Source organism: Oryzias latipes, chromosome 22, assembly GCF_002234675.1.
Source record: "Oryzias latipes chromosome 22, ASM223467v1".
Classification (NCBI taxonomy): domain Eukaryota; kingdom Metazoa; phylum Chordata; class Actinopteri; order Beloniformes; family Adrianichthyidae; genus Oryzias; species Oryzias latipes.
Window position 1 is genome coordinate 24,371,397 of NC_019880.2, and position 20,456 is coordinate 24,391,852.

A 20,456-nucleotide genomic window follows, 5' to 3' on the forward strand; every position below is an offset into this window, starting at 1 on the left:
AATGGAGATGTGAACCCAAAGCAGAGTTCATTAGAAACTCACCTCTGAGTTGTGGGCGGGACCGCCCCTTCCCTCCCTTCCTGAGAGCTCTCTGTTTACACCCTCTCCCGCTAGCTTACAGCCCCTCACATTCCAGCGCAACAAAAATGGCAGCAATATCTGAGCTATCCAGCCGTAGAGTTTAGATCCAGATTCCAGCTCAGACGAAGGAAAACAAAGACGTACATGGATCTGTTTGACTGCAGGTGGATGCATCAGAATGGAGCAGAGCAGGAAGCTTGTGGCCCCGCCCAGCAGATTTTCTGTCAAAAATCTTTCTATATCAGAATGCATTTTTTTGTCTGCTTCTGATATCGCGTAACGATTAATGGATGAATTAATTTTCTTTATACATGTCCTCCATCGTCAGAATAATGCAACACGAACATGTTAAAAAAACCAAAAAATGATTTTTATTGAACTGGATCTTTAATTGATTTTTAAATGGAGTTTTTTCTACTTTGTGTTTAGTTCAGAACCAACAGTTTTAGTAGGAAATCTGAGACCTTTCATCCAATTTTTTAACATCAGCCAAAGGCTTTTCTACTTGAGCTCTCGTGCAAATAGTGGGCCCACAGGAGAGGGATCCCACGCCGTTTCTTCAGGCCGGACCCAATAGGGGCTGTGGGGAGGGGCACTGGCCACCAACCCAAGGCCTGGCTCCAGGGTGGGGCCACGGTGACACCAATCCGAGCGTCACAAGTGGAATCTTGTACTTCTTAGAAAGGTGAATATAACACTTGTGCTATCCTAGGCACTTTAACATCGGGAGTGGGTCATCTAGACCCACTAGACTAGTGTTGTCAAACTCTAGGCCTCAAGGGCCGACCTCCTGCTGGTTTTTCAGAAATCCTGTCTCATTTGCCGCTAATTTCCTGGATCAGGTGTGTTTAGCCAATCAGGAGCTTCAATGATAGATTGGTTAGAAAACATGCAGGACATGTGCACTAGACAGTGCTCTGAACCTTTTTTATTCAATGATTTGTGATCTTCACTGGTTTCCATGGATTCCATGAAATCCTCTTCACCTTTATCCACCTTTGTCATGGTAGGGAGAACACGTCAATGGTCATCTTGACCCCATAGGATAGCACAAGGGCTAAACCGCTCTTCGTCTGGCTCGTCACCCAGGACCTGTCTGCCATGGGAGACCCTACCAGGGGCAAAAGCTCCAGACAGTGTAGAGGTAGGTCAGGTGTCTGGTCCGGATTCCTCCTGGACACAATCCCTGGGGAGGTGTTCTGGTCGTGCCCCACTGGGGGGGTCCCCGGGGAAGACCCAGGACAAGCTGGAGAGACTAAGTCTCTCAGCTGGCTTGGGATCGTCTCGGGGTCCCCCCGGAGGAGGAAGTGGCCGGGTAGAGGAGAGTCTGGGCATCTTTGATTAGACTGCTGCCCTTGCGACCCGGTCCCAGATGAGAAGAAGAAGAAGATGGATGGATGTTTGTGTCTCACTTAAGGCTCTTCAAAGGCATTTGTGTCAGAAAAAACATGATCAAAAAACAAAAGTGAAATTCATAAAGCTGTTTATTGCAAAAGCATTGATGATTGGTAACTTCCATTATTCCACTAAAAACTTCTATTGCAGCATTTGTGCATGATGGAGTGGTAAGGTCACTTCACGGTTTCTCCTGAGAGAATGGGCACTGATGCCTGGCTCAGAGGTTCATCAGAACCCTGCCGTCTCATCAGAACCTTCCTGGTTTCGTTCCTGAATTTAACAGGACCGTAGACAGGATAGGCTCCAGCAGCCCTCTGACCCCCAAAAGGGATTCAGGGGTTCAGAAAGTAGACAGATGAAATCTGATTTGAACAAACTTCAACAATATAAAACATGAAATGGTCAGTTATTACAAATAAAAGTAAAAAAAAAAAAACAACGGTGTCCACTCTTTGAGCATTGTCCTGATCATCTTCACTTTGGCTAGAATGTTATTGAAGCGCTTTAAGAAGTCCGAAGCCTCGGCACCATGCAGCCTCATGGAGTCCAGCTCGGCGAGTAAACAAGAGCAGAGGCGGGTCGTCATCGTAACAGTCAAACAGCTGACAGCCATGTAAACACGGCCCGCCTGAGCGCGCTTCATCCTGGACTGCAGCTTCCCATCCTCCCTGCCGCTCATGAGGACAGTCCAGACCAGCTTTGGTTCTAAGAGCGGCAGGCAGGAGGGGCCACCGAAAACCCACATGGTCAAGACAGCACCTCCTCCCGACTGGGCACCATGCCGGGGTTGTCGGCGCACACTGGGAGCCCGGTTCTAGCATGGTTTTGGTTCCAGCGCTGCATCCTCCTGCGGTACGACTCTGAAGCTGCTTCTTGTCTCTGGTCTTTGGTCAACAGAGCGGAGGGGTGCACGGTGTTAAACAGAGACCGGAACAAAATCCTGCAAAGCAGAGCCCAGAGGTTCAGGAGGAGGTCCATCAACGGGAACAGCAAACACCAGACTATACGTGTCAAGAGGAGGAGTTAACAGAAAAACCGCTGAAGCACAGAAAGCTGCTGAATTCTCAGCATCAGTGAGTCAGATGATGTCATCACCCTGACCCTGCCTTCTATGACATCACTGCTTCTTCATCTTTAAGCCACCAATCAGGCCAGGTTGTGATCTTCTGTCCCAAACCCTCCATGATTCTCCTCCTGTTCCAGTTTCTGTCCGCCAAACTGATTCTCTCCTCTCCAATGTGCTCCAGTGAGTTAAACGAAATCCTTTTCACAAAATATCAATTTGACCCAATTAAACTAAAATTCAAACTGCATCAGTGTACTCTTTTGATTTATGTCTGATTGTTTCTATGAAAAGAGGGTTAAAACGTTCCTTTTATGGTTTAGCTTTCAAGTAATGTAACTTTTTATGGATTGTTTGAAAATGTCATGAAAAAAACATTTTCTATTTCATTTAGTTTGTTTCTTTTGTTTTAGTGATCACATGAACAAACAGATCAGTGTGTGTTTGTACCTGGGGATCAGGGCCGTCACTGTGGTGACGGCACAGATGACGTAGAAGAGGGGTGTGCTCAGCTGCCGAGGCTCCACCCCCAGCAGGTTGGTGGGGTGGCTGCAGACGATGCAGAAGGTGCTGAAGAGCAGCACGAAGGCGAAATAGGAGGCAGCGCTGAGAAACAAGACGAGCGCGTGAATCCATGTCTGCAACACAGAAAGAAACACACGATTGGTTGAAATCTGGGTTCTGGTCCATCACAGCACTGTGGTCCCGTTACAAGAACCACTTGGCTTCCACAGATCCTGACCAGCGTGTGGCTTTCGATGACTTGGTGCAGCAGGATGATGAAGAGAGCTGAGGTGTTGATCGGGGAGCCAAAGGACAAACTTTCGACATCTGACCCTGCCAGGGCCTGGTTGGAGAAGCAGAACAGATGGACTTGGATCAGAACCAGCGATGCAATGACCCTCACTGACGCTGCAGAATACTCACAAAATAAGGAATGAAGAAGCAAACGCAGCTTTGGTAGAAGGCGTCCAGGATTGTGATCCAGAAAATGGAGGGAACGTAGACCTGTGGATCAATTCACAGAGTCAGCCTTTAAATATCTAAAGCACATTCATCCATCTATCCAATGGCCTCCAAGCATCAAAAGCACATCCATCCATCCATCCGTCCGTCTGTCCGTCCGTCCATCCATCCATCCATAGGCCTCCAAACCGGAGGACTCTGTAACTAATGAATTCAGCATGTTGTTCTGCACTCATGCAGGGCTGGTTAATCCCATTCATCTGCAACATCAATTCTTTAATTCTCTAAATCTATCGTTTCCTTTGTGTTAAGTTTTAATGTGAGAATTATAAATCGTTTTGAAGAAATGTTCACCTTCAAATCACTTGGTATATTAAAACCCTTTTTTCCCCAAAGAAATTAGTTAAAGAACAGAAACTTGACTTTTAAATGTAATTGATTTCTGTTTGAATCTGTATTCTGTCAGGATTCTGGCAGTGATATCTGGCCTTGGTGTCATATGTGAAACATTACTGAGAAAAACCCTCTAAGGAGATTTTGAGGAACCCTGAACCCATCGGAACAGTTCAGCCATCGAGACAGCGGCAGCTTAAGAAAGCTTTTTCACCTTGGAGGAGCGTGCAGTCTGGTACAGCTCAGGATGCTCTTCAAGAGCGTCTGCAGCCGTGTCCTGATCCAGAACTCCATAGATGAGAGGAGGGACGGAAGTGAAGAGCAAGTTGAAGAGGATGAGCACCCAGGAGTTGATCATGACGCTCCCAGAGAAACCACAGAAGAACTGGTACCAGAACAGCAGGTTGACGTACATCTGTGGACGCACAGACTCAGTCAGACTGCACTTCTGTTTTCTTAGGGAATCTGTTACTGAATGAGCTCTGTCACATTAAATCGACATTTAAACTGGTTTGACACCAGAGGCGCCAAATTCTGCTCCTTCAGACCAAGCAGCTTGCAGGTTTTCATGGTGAATCAGCTGGATCAGGTGTCTCTAGGTCAGTGGTGGAAATAGAACATCTTATATGGGGGGGGGGGCAGGCAGAAGACTTTGGAACCTGCATTGAAGACTTTTCAATAAGTAGAATAATATTGACTCAAAGATTGGGGAGACGATTGGGGTGTTAAAAAAAATGAGTCTGAAATTCATTTCCAGGGTTAGAAAATAGATCTCCAGATGAGGTGATGAGGATGGCTTCAAAAAAAGTGACCTTCATCTACGCAGACAACATTTTGGTAGAAGAGGAAGCTCTGCGTCATCTGTGCACGAAGGACTCACCACATTCTTATAGAAGAAGTAGAGGATCATGTTTGCAAGGCGATGGTAGCACCAGTGTCCATGAACCAGCAGCAGCTTCCTGAGGAGGTGGAACCGGGGAATGGCAAAGTCACTGGACATCACAGCCTGGAGAAGGAGACATGCTGGTGAGGAGCTCAGGAGGAACTCAAGGTTAGGGTCATTTAAAAGTAAACACCCCCTCATTTTGTGATTACCTGCATTCCCTCCTGACCGGATATGCCGATGCCGACATCTGCCACCTGGATCATGCTCACATCGTTGGCTCCATCACCTGTGCAGCAAACCTCGTCAGACATTCGTACACAGACTGTAGGACTCTTCTCCACATCCGTAAACCTCATCCCTCACTTTCCAAACAACATAAGTTTTTGTTTGGTAGTAAGTTCTAGAAAAATACAGATGAATCTAATCTTCTGTGTTTTTGTGACTTTTGATGAGCTGCGTCGGCTTTGGCTCAAACAGTCTTCATGTACTCTTAGTGCGGGGAGTGACAGAAGCCTTCATGATCCACAGAAATGACTGAATTTACACAACTCACAACAAGTTACGGATATTTTAACGAGTCAATGTCCAGGTCACGTGGTCTTGTGTCCACTGCAAACATCCAGCAGAATCACCAGCAATGGTCGTCTGTCATTCCAGTCAAAGCGGTGAAGTCGGTTATGAATAGTTTGTCTGGAAACCCAACAGTTCCCCTCACACCTGGTAAACGGGCCTGCAGCTGTGTGGCTAAACCATGTCTGAGGTCAGAGGTCCTTAGGTACTGGTCATGGTATTAGACACAGTTAGAGCTACACAGAACAGGGGATCTCACTAAACTGCTTATTATTTATATCATGGTGAAAGGCAAACAAATAGGATCCCAGATTTTTTTCTGTGTTGTTTTCTGCCAGGCTGACTAGGACAGATCCTTTCTGGGACAGTCGTGTGAACTTGACTGGAAATGCAGAGACTGCCAGTAAATGTTTTATGTCTCTGAACCTTTACATGACTTTAACAGTAAACTGGAGATTTATAAATGCAACTTTTTTCCACTGCTGAGTATATAAATTGGTGAAAAGGTCTGTAGCCTCACCCACAGCCAGGGTCATGACCCTTAAATGGTCCCGGACCAGCTGGACCACTTTGCTCTTCTGCAGTGGAGTGGATCGGCAGCAGAGGACGGCCTTGCATTTGCGGCTCAGCTCCAGGAAGCTGCTCCGCAGGTCCTCTTGCAGAGCCCAGTCCAGAGTCCGACCATCTATGGCCAGGATGAAGCCAGTCGATCCAGAAGACGGGTCTTCTCTCTGTTCGCTTACACCTTCTTGTCCACACTGGACCTCCACAATGAGCTCGTTGAGTAGAGCTGCACAAGCGTCCTGCAGGACAGAACATCCACAGGCACATCTGTGTAAAGCATCTGCTTTAACACCACAAAACACAACCCACTGATTCTGAGAGGGTTTTCTTGCTCTGGATTTTGCTTTGACATGAAGTTGCAGGATGACCACATTCTGGTTTGTGCACACTCTCTCAAGTCTTGCCTCATTCAGTCATTACAAATATGGATATTTTGGGTTTACTCAAAATGAAAAAAATACATTTTTTGGAGCATGCAAGCTGTGTGGTTTTCACTTATATGCTGACATGATCAAACGCATGCTGCCTGGTGTTTGGGTGCACTCCTGCACCGGAACATGACCCAAACACCAGCTTTGACCTGCTCCGACCTTGTTATCACAGTTGGCTGTCAGCAGCTGGTCACTGGAGCGGAGAAGTTTGCAGGCGTTGGCGATGTTGATGGCTGTCTCCTGTTTGTCTCCAGTCAGGACCCACACTTTGATGCCAGCCCTCTGAAGAGCTTCGATGGTTTCTGGAACCTCCTCCTGAAGTCTGTCTACAATGCCTGTGCTTCCTGAAGCAGAAAAACATTCCTGTGGATTTGATGAAGTGACTGCAGGGCTTCTCCACAGATGTCCAACCTTGTAGTTTGAAAACTCTTCCAGGAGCTACTCGTGTAAACAGACCATAATTAAAAAAACACACTGAAGATAAACTGATTTATTGGAATAACCTGGACTGAGTTAGGGGTCTGTTTGTCTGCCCTGACACTGGAGACTGTGGGTTCAAATTCACACCTGTGTCAGCATTGAGGGTTGGGTTTGGGATTTGAACCACCAACTGTTCCTTTAGCAGGAAGTACGACACTTAATGTTTGTTTTATTAAGTATAATTGAGTAAAAGTAAAAGTACACCAAGACTATGTACATGTAGTGTTGGAAGTCATTTACGTTTATAATACATAGGTAGTATATATAAAGGTCAACTTCAAGTATACTGCCTTACTTTATAATATTTAAACAGACTTGTAGTACACTTGGACTATTTTTGCTAAGGGTCTTTGTAAACATAATTTTACTAAAACCTTTGTGATCATGATGGTAGTAGATCATTTTATTTCTTCTCAGTTAGATGTTTCCTGGTTTCTTTGTGTCAGGGGGCTAGTTAAGGGTTGCTATAGCAACTGCAAGATTTGGAAAGGCAACCCCTTAGCAATCCCAAACATAGTCGATGGAGTACGCAGTGGCACTGTCTCAACAGAGAAGGCGCTGGTGAGCTTTCATTTGTTTTTCCATTTGTCTTATTTAATAAGAGCCAGTATTTTGTTTTGCTTTGACTGACTGGAAAATGGCTGACGTAATCTCAAAAAAAATAATTCAAAGGTCGACTCGTGTGCGTGCGATAGTTCTGACTGTTATAGTCAGTGGTATTCACCTTGGTGTGTCGTGTCGGGCATCAAAATGCATAAAAAAGTAAACCTTCACTTTTCTGATTGCCTCCTACATATCCATCAATAGTAGGATCAATGTGTCGCTAAAAACAAAGGTTGTGATAATAGGGTCAGGGTCATGCTGTGGGACGCATGTTCCTTGGATAATCATTTGACATTTTTGTACATGGAAACAAATGTTAACACAGTTGGGGGCTTCAATAAAACAACACCATAAAAATAACTTTCAGGTTAATTTGAACTTTTGTTTAAAATTGGATTTACACATTAGGAGGGGAACAAGGGAAAATGGCCTTTCAGGGGTTACTCCAGACTGATTTGTTCTTTTCAAAACTATTTTCAAGCACTCGTTTCTCGTAGTTTCTGTAGATTTGGTCTCAAGACATGTAAGAATAATTAGAAAGCATTTCTTTTGTGGATTCTTTGAAATACAATGGGTGGCACATAAAATGTTCTCCACTTCTAAAATGACCTGTACTGGCCTCTCATTTGTTTGTAAATCTGCCTCACCAGCCACAACCCTCAGCGCACGTCACTGCTCTAAACATCCTCCATGCATTAGGATGAGACCCGCAGACACCGCTCCATGTCGCGACCAGGCAGGAAACATTTAGCGGTAGCTCCTTCCACATGTGGCTGAGGCGTCAGGCTTATTAACACATTTTCTGACAGTTGTTGAGCTATGCCAAGCAAAAAGTCTCATAAATTGCTAGGAAAAGTGACACAAAGAACAGCGTTCTGGCCATCAGAAATGCCGGTTTTAATGCTCAAGCAGCAAATTAGCCGCGCGGTGAAGGATAGATAGGCGGATAACGCCGGTACTCCCACGGACCCAACAGCTCCTCTTAAATAAATCAGTTTGTGCTCCTACCACACTTCCACATCTCCTTCTCTTTCTTCAGACTGTGACATTTAAAAAGTGCCATCTATCGACAAAACAATAAATGTAAATCTGGTATTAATTAGGTTTGTATGAATATGCGTTCCTGTCACTTACCTTCTTGAAAATGTAATTTTACATCAAAATAAATTAGCAATCCTTACAGTCACTTAGTAACCCCTAAGCCACTGCAGAGAAAAAATCCTGGAGCCGACCCCCGATTTTTGAAGCTTCTGGAGAACCTTCTGAGGTTTTTGAAACAGTACAAAATAAACTGAACAACGATGACAAAAATGAGCATTTTTGAGCTTTTAACTTCTTGTGTTTCTTTGGTTTTCTCACTCAGGATAAACTGTTCTTGTCAGGTGATCAGTACGATGGACAACAGACTTCAACAGAACAAATAATCTGACGCCCAAATGTCAAAACACCAAAACTGCATAAGAGTGAAGATTCTAGATTTTTGAACTGAATCTTGCAGAAAAAACACCAATCCCCACTCATGCAATACAATAATGAAATAAGCCCTGCACACAAATACACAAAAATGAACACAAATAAAAGAGAAATGACTAAAGAAAAAAGCTAAAGAGGATAGAACCCAGAAGGCGCCATCTGCTCTGTCCTCCTGTCGGCCAGGGTGTCAGCATAGACACAAACACCCCAGCTAAGGGGGAGAAAAACTCGTAAACAGTCTAACTAGGCTAAAAGACATTAAACAAATAAATATGTGATAAAATATAAAATATAAGAGTAAAAATTCCAGATTAAACAAATAAAGTAAATAAGTAAAAAATGGAGAAAAAAAATCTATCTTAGAAAAGATAGGAAATCTAATTAAAAGCTGAGTTAAATAGATGAGTCTTTAGTTTCTTTTTAAAAACCTCAACAGTAAATGACGCCCTCACATCCTCAGGCAGGCTGTTCCACACATGAGGCCCGTAGTGTCTGAACGAGGCCTGGCCGTGGTTTTTTGTCCTGACCCTAGGGACCTTCAGCAGGCCTGCACCTACTGACCTCAGGCAGGGGTCGGCAGAGAGAGCCATAAACGCCACATACCTTTAGATGTTATTCCGTGAGAGCCATACAATATGTCTGAAACTAAAAATACAAGTGAATGTGTGCATTTTATGTAATTTGAACACTTTTAAAGTACAATAAGTCTGTGGATTCTTTTTAATAACATTGATATTGAGTTGGATTGGGTGGCTGCTGGGTTGAACGCATCAAGCAGAGATCTGGTTGGCCCTCAGTTCTGTCAATCAGCCTGTCGTTGGGGAGTCTGGACCAATGGGGTTCAGCTATGGGCCGAATAAGGGAAATAGGAGGGCTGGTGCAGCAGAGGGGAATATAAAGTTGGGGGGAGCTCTCGGCAGGAGAGATTCAGGAGTTGCTCAATACGTTGCACGGCGTTGGTTACGGCCTGCAGTATTCAGAATAAAGAACCTTAAAAGAGGTTAGGTCTCCATGCCTCAGTGTGGGAAAGGGACACTACATTATGCTGTTCGTATTATATGAAGAGTTTTTCTTAGCATTAATGTGACTTCTGGTGCTGCGTGGTGGTTTTGCAGATGGTCTAGTCTGGTTGACACGTGGTGAGTTTGAGCTTCATGCAGGCGTTGAGACTTTCATCCGTTAAACGTGATCGTAGGCTGGTCATAATGGTCTTTAGATGTGAGAAAGACTGCTCACATGCAGACGTGGAGCCAATTGACACCATACGTTACAAACTGGCATCGCATTGCGCCCGAGATGGACTGGTCTAATGAAACTATGTATTTTTTTTTTTAATAATTAAAGATTTGTCTGTGAGCCAGATGTGGCCATCAAATACGGCTCGCGAGCCATAGGTTCCCGACCCCTGACCTAAGGGCTCTGGGAGGTTCATAAGTTAAAAGCAAGTGGGATAAAAGAAGGACAAAGACCATGGACACTCTTAAAAACTATTAGAAGAATCTTAAAACCAGGTTACGTCAGTCTGGGTGATGTAGTGGACCTTGTTTTTAATGTTTTCATAAAAGGACATTTGAATGGGTCTTAGTCTTGCTAGTTACCTATCTGCTGTGGGAAAACCTGTACAGGACATTTGCCCCAGACGGCATTACCCCCCTCTACCCACCTATCACCAAAATAAGGTAGCAGTTTGCAACAAAATCATTAAAGACCCACGTGTTATCATTCATGCCGTAGGTTCCCTCTCAAAACGTCTGGACAGACCACAAATCTGCACGCCATTCACAGAAATGTCAGATTTAACCTGTCCTTAGCCCTGACCCCTGACCAAACCAACACCAGGATCAGGTGGCAAATGTTGGTGTGCTGAAGGGCTTGTATGTCAGCTCTCTTACCCAGCAGAGTGAGGTTGGTCTCCAGCCTCTGGGCCGACTCCAGCAGCAGCTCCTCTCTGTTCTCAATGCTGCTTTCTGCCAGCAGCTGCCTCTTCATCCACACGTCGTACTCCTCCTCCTCCAGAACCTGCTCCAGAAGCACACCATCACTCAGGAACATCTCTGTCTATGACCTGACCTACCATCTGCCTCAGGCTGAGAGAGAAAGCAGCACTAGTGGCCGTTTTTGGTCATGTGCCCTCGAACCCAGAAGGAAACGTTCCCAGGCCAGCCAAGAGACATAGTCTCTCCACCGTGTCCTGGGGCATCCTTTCAGTCAGACCTCAGAGCTCATTACCATTTTTAGCGGTGCCGACCCAACAACAACGACAAAAAGAGAAAGGTCTGGTTCTTTGATCCATTTCCATCCTGTAAGTGAGCTTACAGATGAGTCAATAATCCTCTATGTAATGAAGAGACTCGTTTTCAAATATCAGACAAGTTATCTTCTGTTTTGAACTCGAAATGTGATGTGATTGTGGTTTAAAATGAGACAACAAATGAATGAAAGCAACGTGTTTAACCAACACTTGACATAAACTAAGTGCTCGATAAAAATGAGTGTCTAATCGCAAAAATCTACAACCTTTTCTCTCTGGATTTTCTCTTTTTAAACAGACATATAAAACCAAAAATTCCCGCCCTTTTTCTTTATGATTGGAGAATCTGTTGGAACAGCAACTACCTGACATTTTGAATCTAGGAAATCTCAACCTTAAACACCAGATGAACACTGAGGGGTTTCATCTTTTTGCCCTCCATGGGGCGCTTCACTGAAAGCTTACCTTCTTGGCGATACAGAGTGTGCGGAGGCCCTCCCTGGCGTAGGCGTCCAGATGTTTCTGGGTTTGCTCTCGGATGTGGCTGTACAACTCCTGAGCGTGTTCTGCACCTTTTCAACAGGAAGAGGAAGACATGAAGCCCCGGCAGTGCCAGAAATGTGTTTGGACAGCAGGCAGCAGCGCTGGGAGCTTTTCTACCTTTAGGCCTTTCAGCCAGATCCATGATGACAGAGTCTGCACCCTTGGTGTAGACCACCACCTCTCCGGTGAGAGGGTGTCGGACGACCACCGACATCCTCTTCCTGTTGGAGTCAAACGGCAGGACGTGCAGCAAGCGCACCGGCAGTGAGCCGATTCCTGGCAGCTCCACCAGCAGGTTCTCGGGGGAGCGTGCCCTGAGGGTGCAGTGATACGCTCGGGCTGCGTGGACCAGGGCGGCCTCGTCTGGGCTCTCCGCCTCGTACAGCAGCTCATCCTCACTGTCCTCCCCTGAGCTGCCGTCTTCATCCTGGTCCTCCATGCTCCCCTTAAACCTGTCTGAGCTGATCTGTGCTTCCTTGAGAGCCTCCTTGGAGTCCGGATCTGCCCAGATAGGATCTCCTCTTCCCGCAGACATATTCAGCTCCACTTTGAGGCTGCTGGTTTCCTCGTAGCTCTCTGGTCCTGGGTTCGGGCAGCTGGGACTGTTGTTGGTGGGTGTCGGGAAAGTCAAAGAGCCGCTCTTGCCCCGAATGAAGAGCCTGCTGGTGAAGCCGCGGGGGCTGCTCTTCATCTGAGGGGTGGACATTGTGGTGAAGGGCGAGAAACTGAGGCGTTGGAACATCACTTTGAGTTCCTCCAGAGACTTGAGGGGGGTCCGGGCCTCACGCATCTGTATGAAGAGAAGAGCATCACACCAAACTGAACTCACAGACAAACAGTAGAGACTTTGACAGGATGGACAAAAAAATTACAAAGAAAGGTGGATCTTCTTCTGTTTTCAAGAGACCAGATGGAAAGAGGTCAAGGTTTATAGATGAGAAACAGATACACAAAGTTTTTCGTAGAGTTGATGGAAATAAGAACAAAGAAGGAGAGATCCTGAAGGAGGAGATTTATTAGAATGTTCTGGAAGTGAAGAGAGGGTCTGACATGAAGAAAGTCTGAAGCTGGAAGCTGAAGGTGTGATGCTGAATGCTGTCCCACAGGTAGGATGTGAGCTACAGGAGAAGGAGACTTTCTGGAGGCAGATAGAGGAGGAGATCCAAAAGATTTCTAGAGAGCAGAGATTGGTGGTTGGAGCAGACTTTAACAGACATGTGGGTAAACGAAAACGGGGGATGAGGAAGTAGTTTGGTGTTTAGGACAGAAATGTAAAAGTACAGATGTCAGTGGTGAAGACATTTGTCCAGAACAAAGTAGAGTATAGGGTAATATGCCTGTTTGCATAACAGCTGCCTCAGTACCGCTTTTAAATTTTTACAATTTTTAGTCACAAAACTAGTGAAAACTATTCACTTGTAGTCAAATGGGGCAATGTCTTATCAGAGCCTTTTTATGTAAGCAATGGTGTTCAACAGGGGGGGATCCTCTCTCCATTTCTATTCAATGTGTATATTCATGATCTATCCACTAATCTGAATCTGTGCAAAACTGGGTGTGTTGTTGAATGTCAAACCTTTAATCATCTTATGTATGCTGATGACCTTGTCATTTTTAGCCCCTACAGTGCTGGGTTACAAACACTTTTAAAAGTTTGTTCTGACTATGGCAGAGACTTTGATATAAACTACAATCCCTCCAAAAGCAAAGTAATGATTGTAAGGACCAAAGACGACAGAAATGTAAACTTTCCTGTTTTTAAGCTTTGTGGAACGCCTCTGGAACAAACCTCATCTATCAAATACCTTGGACATTTCATTACTGATGATTGGAGGGATGATAGAGACATTCAGAGACAGTACTGTCAACTCTATGCTCAGGCAAACATGCTGATGAGAAAATTCAGTTCGCGTTCTCTTCAAGTGAAGTGTTCGCTGTTCAGAGCTTACTGCACTCCTCTGTATACGGCCCCTCTTTGGTGGAACTATGGACGTGGGACATTCCGCAACTTCTTAGTGGCCTATAATGATGCTTTTAGGCTTCTGCTACAGGTGCCCAGGTGGTACAGAGCCAGCCAGCTGTTTGTGGATGCTCACATCCCCACCTGTGAAGCACTGCTGCGTAAGCTTACATACGGCCTTATGGAACGCCTGGACAAATCTAAGAACTCAATTATCATGTCTCTGACTGATCCCAAAAGAAGCTCATGCCGCTACACTTCTGCCCTGAGGAAACACTGGATACAGCGATTATACTCTTTTTAATTTATATCTTTTTACTTTTTATTATGTATACTGTATTTTTATCTTTTTTCTATGGACCACATCTGAGTCTGAAATAAAAGTGTGTTACTTGAATAAATGATGCAGATAATCACCAGCACTGTTCTTTATTTCTAACTAGGTTTAACTAGGATAGAGTTAAACTATGTTTAACCGGATGATGTTACATTTAAAGTTCCACTCTGATAAAAACATGTTCTTGTGGTGTTTTTCTGATAATGGAGGAAACAAAATTACATTTCTGAGTATTTCTCTATTCAGCTCATTGCGAATCAGGAGCAGACAAAAATATGTTTGAAAAGAGCCTATTTGTGACGTAGAAAATATGCTGAGCAGGACAAAAGCTTCCTGCTCCACTCTATTCTGATGAATCCAGACAAATACATCCATGTACGTCTTTGTTTTCCTCGTCTGAGCTGGAATCTGGAAAAAAACTGTACGACTGGATAGCTCCGTTATTGCTCGCCATTTTTGTTACGCTGCTAATGATACTAATGACAGGCCGGGATGTGAGCGACTGTAAGCTAGCAGGAGAGAGTGTAAACAGAGATTTCTCAGTTATGGGTGATGGGAAGGTGGAGTGGGGTTGCTCTGCCCACAAATCAGCTCACGTCAACCAATTGCTAAAAAACTACTGCCGCTCTGCAGAAACTATCTCCTAGAAAATGACAAAGGTTTTTTTATCTGGGCTAAAAACAGCATAAACATAACTAAAGGATCAATGGGAGCACTTTGAAAACGGATCAAAAGATGACCAGAGTGGGTATTTCAGAACAAAGATTATGAAACTTTCTAGATTGATTTAAAATCAAATGTATTGATGATACCGGCCCACTCACCACATGGCGAGGCTGTCCAGGCGAGGAGACCACTACAGTGTTGCAGATGGTCAGAGCCAGGAAGAAGTCGGTGATGTAGGTGAGCTCCAGGTTGGATGTGGTCTTAAACAAACCGTCACTCAGGTGCAGCAGAGAGGAGCAAAGAGAGTTCAGCTTCTTCTCCAGGGCTGGGTCCGGTACCACGTCCTTCGCCTGAACAAACACAAACACCATGGTGTCTGCTCGGGGAAGACGTGTCATTGGTCAGAACCACGCACACCACAGGAAGTCGATTCTGATGAAAAACTGGGTCCATGAAAAATGGAGTTCTTTCTAGCAAATAAGTTGCATCCGTATGGGAGGGGGGGGGGGGGGGGGGGACCAGTACCTGAACAGCAATAACAGGATCCTTGCACGGTGTGATAATTTTAAAATGGAAAATCTGTACGGCGTGCCTCACCTACTTCATTCACCCTCACATGTTGTCTAAGTGTTCACTACAACCTGTGACCTTCAGCACCTTCAGTAGGAAAAGATGTGCGTGAACATTTTCACTCTACAGGTTCAAAGAGCGGTCTGTGACCTTAAAAGTTTGTGCGGGTAACCTTCCTCTACCGCGCAGTTTGCCCATTTCTCATCTGCAGACAGCCTGTATCCACCCATAAGGACGGTCGGGACAAAGAGGCAGATGAGGAGACATTCATGCCTTTTCAATGGAAAACGGCAGCGGTGTGCTGTCTGTAACTGAACCCTACAAAGTCATGGCTGCAAGAATACACACATTAAAAACAAATACACTGGTCTTTCTATTCGATCAGAAACATTTTTTCCACGCTAAGGAACGGTAAAGCAGACCCCTCCTGCCCATAAGGAGTTTATGCAGCTGGACACACCAACAGTCCATGGGGAAAGTGGAGGTTGGTGTGTCTGTCCCAACAGTCGGTGGAGGACGTAGGAGACGTCAGATTTTTGATAATCAGATTCATCGGTATTGGAATCTGCGGATTTCTGATTAATGTGAAAGTGGTGAGAGGCGAAATGCTGGAGCTCAGTGGAGAGACGTGACGGGCTGGAAAGACTTTCACTATCAAAAACACTTTGCCTCACTTTTCCAACCGGGCAGAGTGCTGGAGATCCTTGAACTATTTTCTGTCATGTGTGTGTTCTTCTTCCCCCCCATCTAGAAAAAGAGTAATTTCATTGTACCTGTACTTGTAGCAATGACATTCAAAGAAATGCATTCATATCACAAACAAACACACACAAATGCACACCAGCTCACACATAAAGACACACACTGACTCCTTTCAGCAGCTGTTCTCCTGCCTCTCTGGAGGTTTTAGGTTCATCAATGAATGTAAACTCTGGGGGCAAACTGCTACAGAGGACGGCTTCTGCAGGACCCGCCCCTGCTTCAGTGTTGTGAGTACGGCTCTGACCATGGGGCTGCAGAAGGCGCCCGTCTTGGCCTGTGGGTGGCTGGACAGCTGGTCCTCCTCCCCGGACTCAGCGGTGAGGGTGTGCAGAGACACGGAGCTGCGGTTGCAGCTGAGCGAGCGGCACGTCAGCGATTTCCGGCTGCAGGCCGACTTGAGGGTCACAGTACGACTGGCACCTCTGTTCGGGTCCTCCTCGTACACCGCCAGCCTCCGAGCTGGCCAACAGACACGGGTGGAGAAGATACAATGTCATCGCAGAGTTTGGAATGTACTTAGGACAATCAAAGTGGGTACGAAATCTCTTCAGTCCCTCTGGATCTTCTGAAGCGCCTCGCTCTATCAAGACCTCGCAGCTTCTCACCGTTTTCCTCATGAGGATACTCCACGCCAAAAATACTGCAGCGACGAAACACCATCTTGTTCTCCGTCAGGGTTCCCGTCTTATCGGAAAACACGTACTGGATCTGACCCAGGTCCTCTGTGATGTTGAGAGCCCGACACTGGATCCTGGAGTCCTGCTCTTCGTTGTACATGTCCAGGTCGTTATGGATGAAGTAGATCTGACCCAGCTTCACGATCTCAATGGACACGTACAGAGAGATGGGAATCAGCACCTGGTGGACACAGACCGGAAACAATTAATCTCAAAAGGGAAGAAACTTGAAGTTTGTGGTCATGAAGTCTTCATAAAGAGCAGAAATGAGGTTTCCTGCACACCTGCAGCACGATGATCATGGTCCAGAAGACGTAAAAGGCAGCAAGGGCCGGGGACATCTCCCCGTCAACCTGAAAGATGGGGTCTTTGAGGTTCTTCAGCCAGAGTCCGTGACCTGCAGATTGACAGAACAATGCAGCGGCTGCTCTTGGGGGGGGGGGGGGGGTTGCACACGGCCGACGTCTGGTTCTCGGGTCCCACTCACCCACAGCGGCAATCAGACACATGACGATGAGGAGGGCCACGCACCACAGGATGTCCCTGTTCAGGCGCCGCTCCAGCAGGCTGCGCTTGTACCGCGGCCCGCTGTTGTTCATCATGGCTTTGGTCTCGTGGCCTGGGGGAAAAAAAAAAGAAAGGTCAGAGCAGAACTGCAGTTGTCTCGGTTCTGATCATTATCCAACAGGAGAAAACATGCCGAAGAACCACGAGAGGAAGCACAAGAAGAGCCATAAACTTCTGTTGTTCCTTTCACCCAGCAGTCAAACATTCATCTTTAAAAACAAACTTTTGTTATCAGGTTTTGTTTTTTCATTAGTGACAGAAATTTTTAGTCCTCAACAGCTTCTAGACTTTAACACTTTTTTTCTATTTGTTTGTATCCATTCACTGTATATGAGAACTGGAATGAGAGACTCCTCCCCCCTGGCGTTCCAAACAGGAAGTGGCTCCAAAAGGTTGAATCCAATAGACTTCTATAAAGAACTAAACAGCTGTTATTCAGTCATTCTATTGGTCAGAATATCCATTCTTGCTCTGATACCTTTTTTTTAAACATCTTCATGATAATCCTCATGTTTTCATGATTTTGGTTCTGTAGTTCAAGTTATAAACTGGCCAATCAGATGCCTCAATAGTGCGTGGTCTCACATCCAACGTTCGATACGTTTGACAGATTTGGTGTAGTCCGCTTTCAGAGGTAGGAACCACAAGCTCATTTCTGATAATGAAGACTCAGATCGTCTCGAACCAATTGGTGCTTACTGACGTTTTCTGGCTCCAACATTGCAGCGTCCATATCACGAAAAAATGGCAACTGAATTGACTTCATTTAGTTGGAGCCAGAGAAGTAAACCATTTTCTATGGGTGACGTCAAACTCGTTCAGTCCAGCTCTCTGATACAGTCAATGCTTGTTACAGGTAAATGTTAACAAACTTTATGAAATCGTTTCCAAATAAATAAATCCTTCAGTCTCAGTCAAATGTGAGTGAGATCCAGTTCCTTCAATTAGTGTTTAATCAAGTGTCAAAAGTTTTTTTTTCGTGTATGTTTGCTAAGGTTTAGTAGTGGGAAGAAGAGCATTTCCACCACGATCAGGTCTGTATTTTAAGCATTAATTTGTTTTCCTCTGGTATGCAGGTGGAACAACAGCGGGGCAGCCAAGTCCTGAAAAGGAGCCCTCATCATCACCTCTCTGCTGCCGTGCATGACAGTGTATGAGCCTTCTGGGGGGTATTCCAGAAAGCCCGTTTAAACTAGCCTGACTTTAAGCCTGAACTCTGGCTGAAATCCACCTGAACTTGCTTACTCTGGGTATGTCGGTTCCAAAAGACCGGATATGAGTTGGTGTAATTACGCTCGACTTGGTAACCCTGGGTTAATGCACGTCTACAGCAGGTACATAAAGACATTCTCAATCGCTGATTTCCGGAGTCACCATAGAAATATATGGAGAAAAAAAGAAAGCGCTATACTTCAGTGAGACGGAGTCTGAGATTAATGCCGGCGTATGAAGATTATACGTCCATCAAAAAAGTAACACGGCTGCATCATCAGCAAATGAAAGAGTTTCTGCTTGTAGTCGAAGAACAGACAAAGTAAACTCAATTCTATTTTCATTGTAAAAAAACTAAATGTAATATTACTCCAATTCAATTAAAGTTTTTCCATCTTAATTTATTATAATTCTTGAACTCTCATATGTCTAAATTTGAGCCTGCAGACATTCTCATTTTTATTAAAATAAAATGAATGAAACAAAACAAATTTTATTCATGTAAACACATAACAAATCTATGAATCTATCACTACACCTCATCATCCTCTCCCTCCCTCTCACTCATGGTGTAGAAAGAATTAAATATAACAGGACAAATAATTCATCAAAACACTGTGAAACACAGTAAAACAGCTAAACAACTAAACACATTTGGTCAAAAACCCACACTTAAACCCAAATCCGTCCAGACAGGCAAAAGGAATGGTATCCCACAATTCCTTGCGGTGCCGATCTAACAGCAGCACCAAAGTTAAACCTACTTAATTTAATTAATTTGAATGAAAGTAAAATAATTGTCTGATAACTATGTGTTATTTTTAAGCTGACTTAACTAAAAAGAGTCTTTGCAGCAGAAAGAGCTTTTTTCCCTGCTCCTGCCGCTTCCTGCTTTATTTGCTTTTTAATCATTTAATTAATCATTTTTAATTATTTTACCTCATCCACAAATCCTGGAATATCAGACTGGTCATCCTTTTTTGTGACTTCCACCTATACAAATCAATATTTCTACATCTGACAAGCCAGCGCCATGTCCAGAAGAGGAAGAAAAACAAACTCCCACTGTGAACGCTGTCAGATCTACCAACAAGAAATAAAAGAGCTACAAACACGGATATTTACTTTGGAAACTGAAAATGGACTTCACAAGACCCTTCCAGTAACATCGGGTGGTAAGAAGCCCACTCTTACTACAAATGAGAAGAATAACAGTGACATAGACCTGAGTGATGTTGTGTCCTTTCCGAAACTTTGTGCGGAGGAACTCTGTGTTAAGCCAAAGCGTAAAGATAACAGAACATCCAAAATAAAGCTCACAAACAGATTTTTACCCCAAACACAATGTGATGTTAAAGAACAAAGTGAAATTGGACCACAGAATAGGAGTTATAATGTTGGAAACAAAGAACACGCAGAAAGAAAATCTGTGCCAAACGTCAAGGTCAGAGATACGCTGCTGCTTGGAGATGGCGCCATCAGTGGAGTCAGCCACAGAAGAATGCAAACTTTATGTTGCCCAAGTTCTACTGTTCCAGTGATTACAGGACTCTTATCTAAAGTCTTGTACCAAGGAGTCAAACGAATAATCATCCATGTGGTGCTGTCGATATCAAAAAAGAACAATCTGAACGTTTGAAAAAAGACTTCATCAAGTTATTTGAAGAGATTGACAAAGTAGAGGTTGAAGCATTCATCAGTGGACCTCTTCCTAACATCGATGGGGTGTCACTCAAGTTCAGCCGTCTGTTTCAGCTGAACAATTGGCTCTCCAGAGAGTGTGCTTCCAGAGGATTCCATTACATTGAGAACTTCAATACATTCTGGAAACGAAAGGACCTATTCATGGGAAGAGGCCCACACCTGAACAGAGGTGGAGCAAGAGAGTTAGTGAAGAACCTCCTCCACGCTCTGGGGCATAGAGGCCAAGGCCCTGAAAAGGCAGTAAGGAAGGACCGAGCCAGTGTCCCAGGAACCACAGCACAACGGCGGCAACAACAACT

General features: G+C 44.8%; 1 protein-coding gene across 2 annotated transcripts in view; it reads right to left on the bottom strand.

The window, feature by feature from the left end:
* Window positions 1–1,547: 1,547 nt before the first annotated feature.
* The window catches only part of atp10d (ATPase phospholipid transporting 10D (putative)), a 44,900-nt gene continuing 25,991 nt past the window's right edge, over window positions 1,548–20,456 (bottom strand). For both annotated transcript variants that reach the window (XM_023951739.1, XM_023951740.1), the window contains 17 exons: window positions 17,162–17,293; window positions 16,959–17,071; window positions 16,603–16,855; window positions 16,242–16,456; window positions 14,824–15,015; window positions 11,820–12,492; window positions 11,625–11,731; window positions 10,801–10,927; window positions 6,512–6,696; window positions 5,878–6,160; window positions 4,997–5,073; window positions 4,782–4,907; window positions 4,116–4,316; window positions 3,470–3,550; window positions 3,285–3,389; window positions 2,993–3,180; window positions 1,548–2,419 (listed from right to left, as the gene is read on the bottom strand). In XM_023951739.1, the coding sequence (XP_023807507.1) occupies window positions 2,227–2,419; window positions 2,993–3,180; window positions 3,285–3,389; window positions 3,470–3,550; window positions 4,116–4,316; window positions 4,782–4,907; window positions 4,997–5,073; window positions 5,878–6,160; window positions 6,512–6,696; window positions 10,801–10,927; window positions 11,625–11,731; window positions 11,820–12,492; window positions 14,824–15,015; window positions 16,242–16,456; window positions 16,603–16,855; window positions 16,959–17,071; window positions 17,162–17,293 (3,251 nt within the window). In that variant the 3' untranslated portion in view covers window positions 1,548–2,226. The remainder of the gene's footprint in view (window positions 2,420–2,992; window positions 3,181–3,284; window positions 3,390–3,469; window positions 3,551–4,115; window positions 4,317–4,781; window positions 4,908–4,996; window positions 5,074–5,877; window positions 6,161–6,511; window positions 6,697–10,800; window positions 10,928–11,624; window positions 11,732–11,819; window positions 12,493–14,823; window positions 15,016–16,241; window positions 16,457–16,602; window positions 16,856–16,958; window positions 17,072–17,161; window positions 17,294–20,456) is intronic.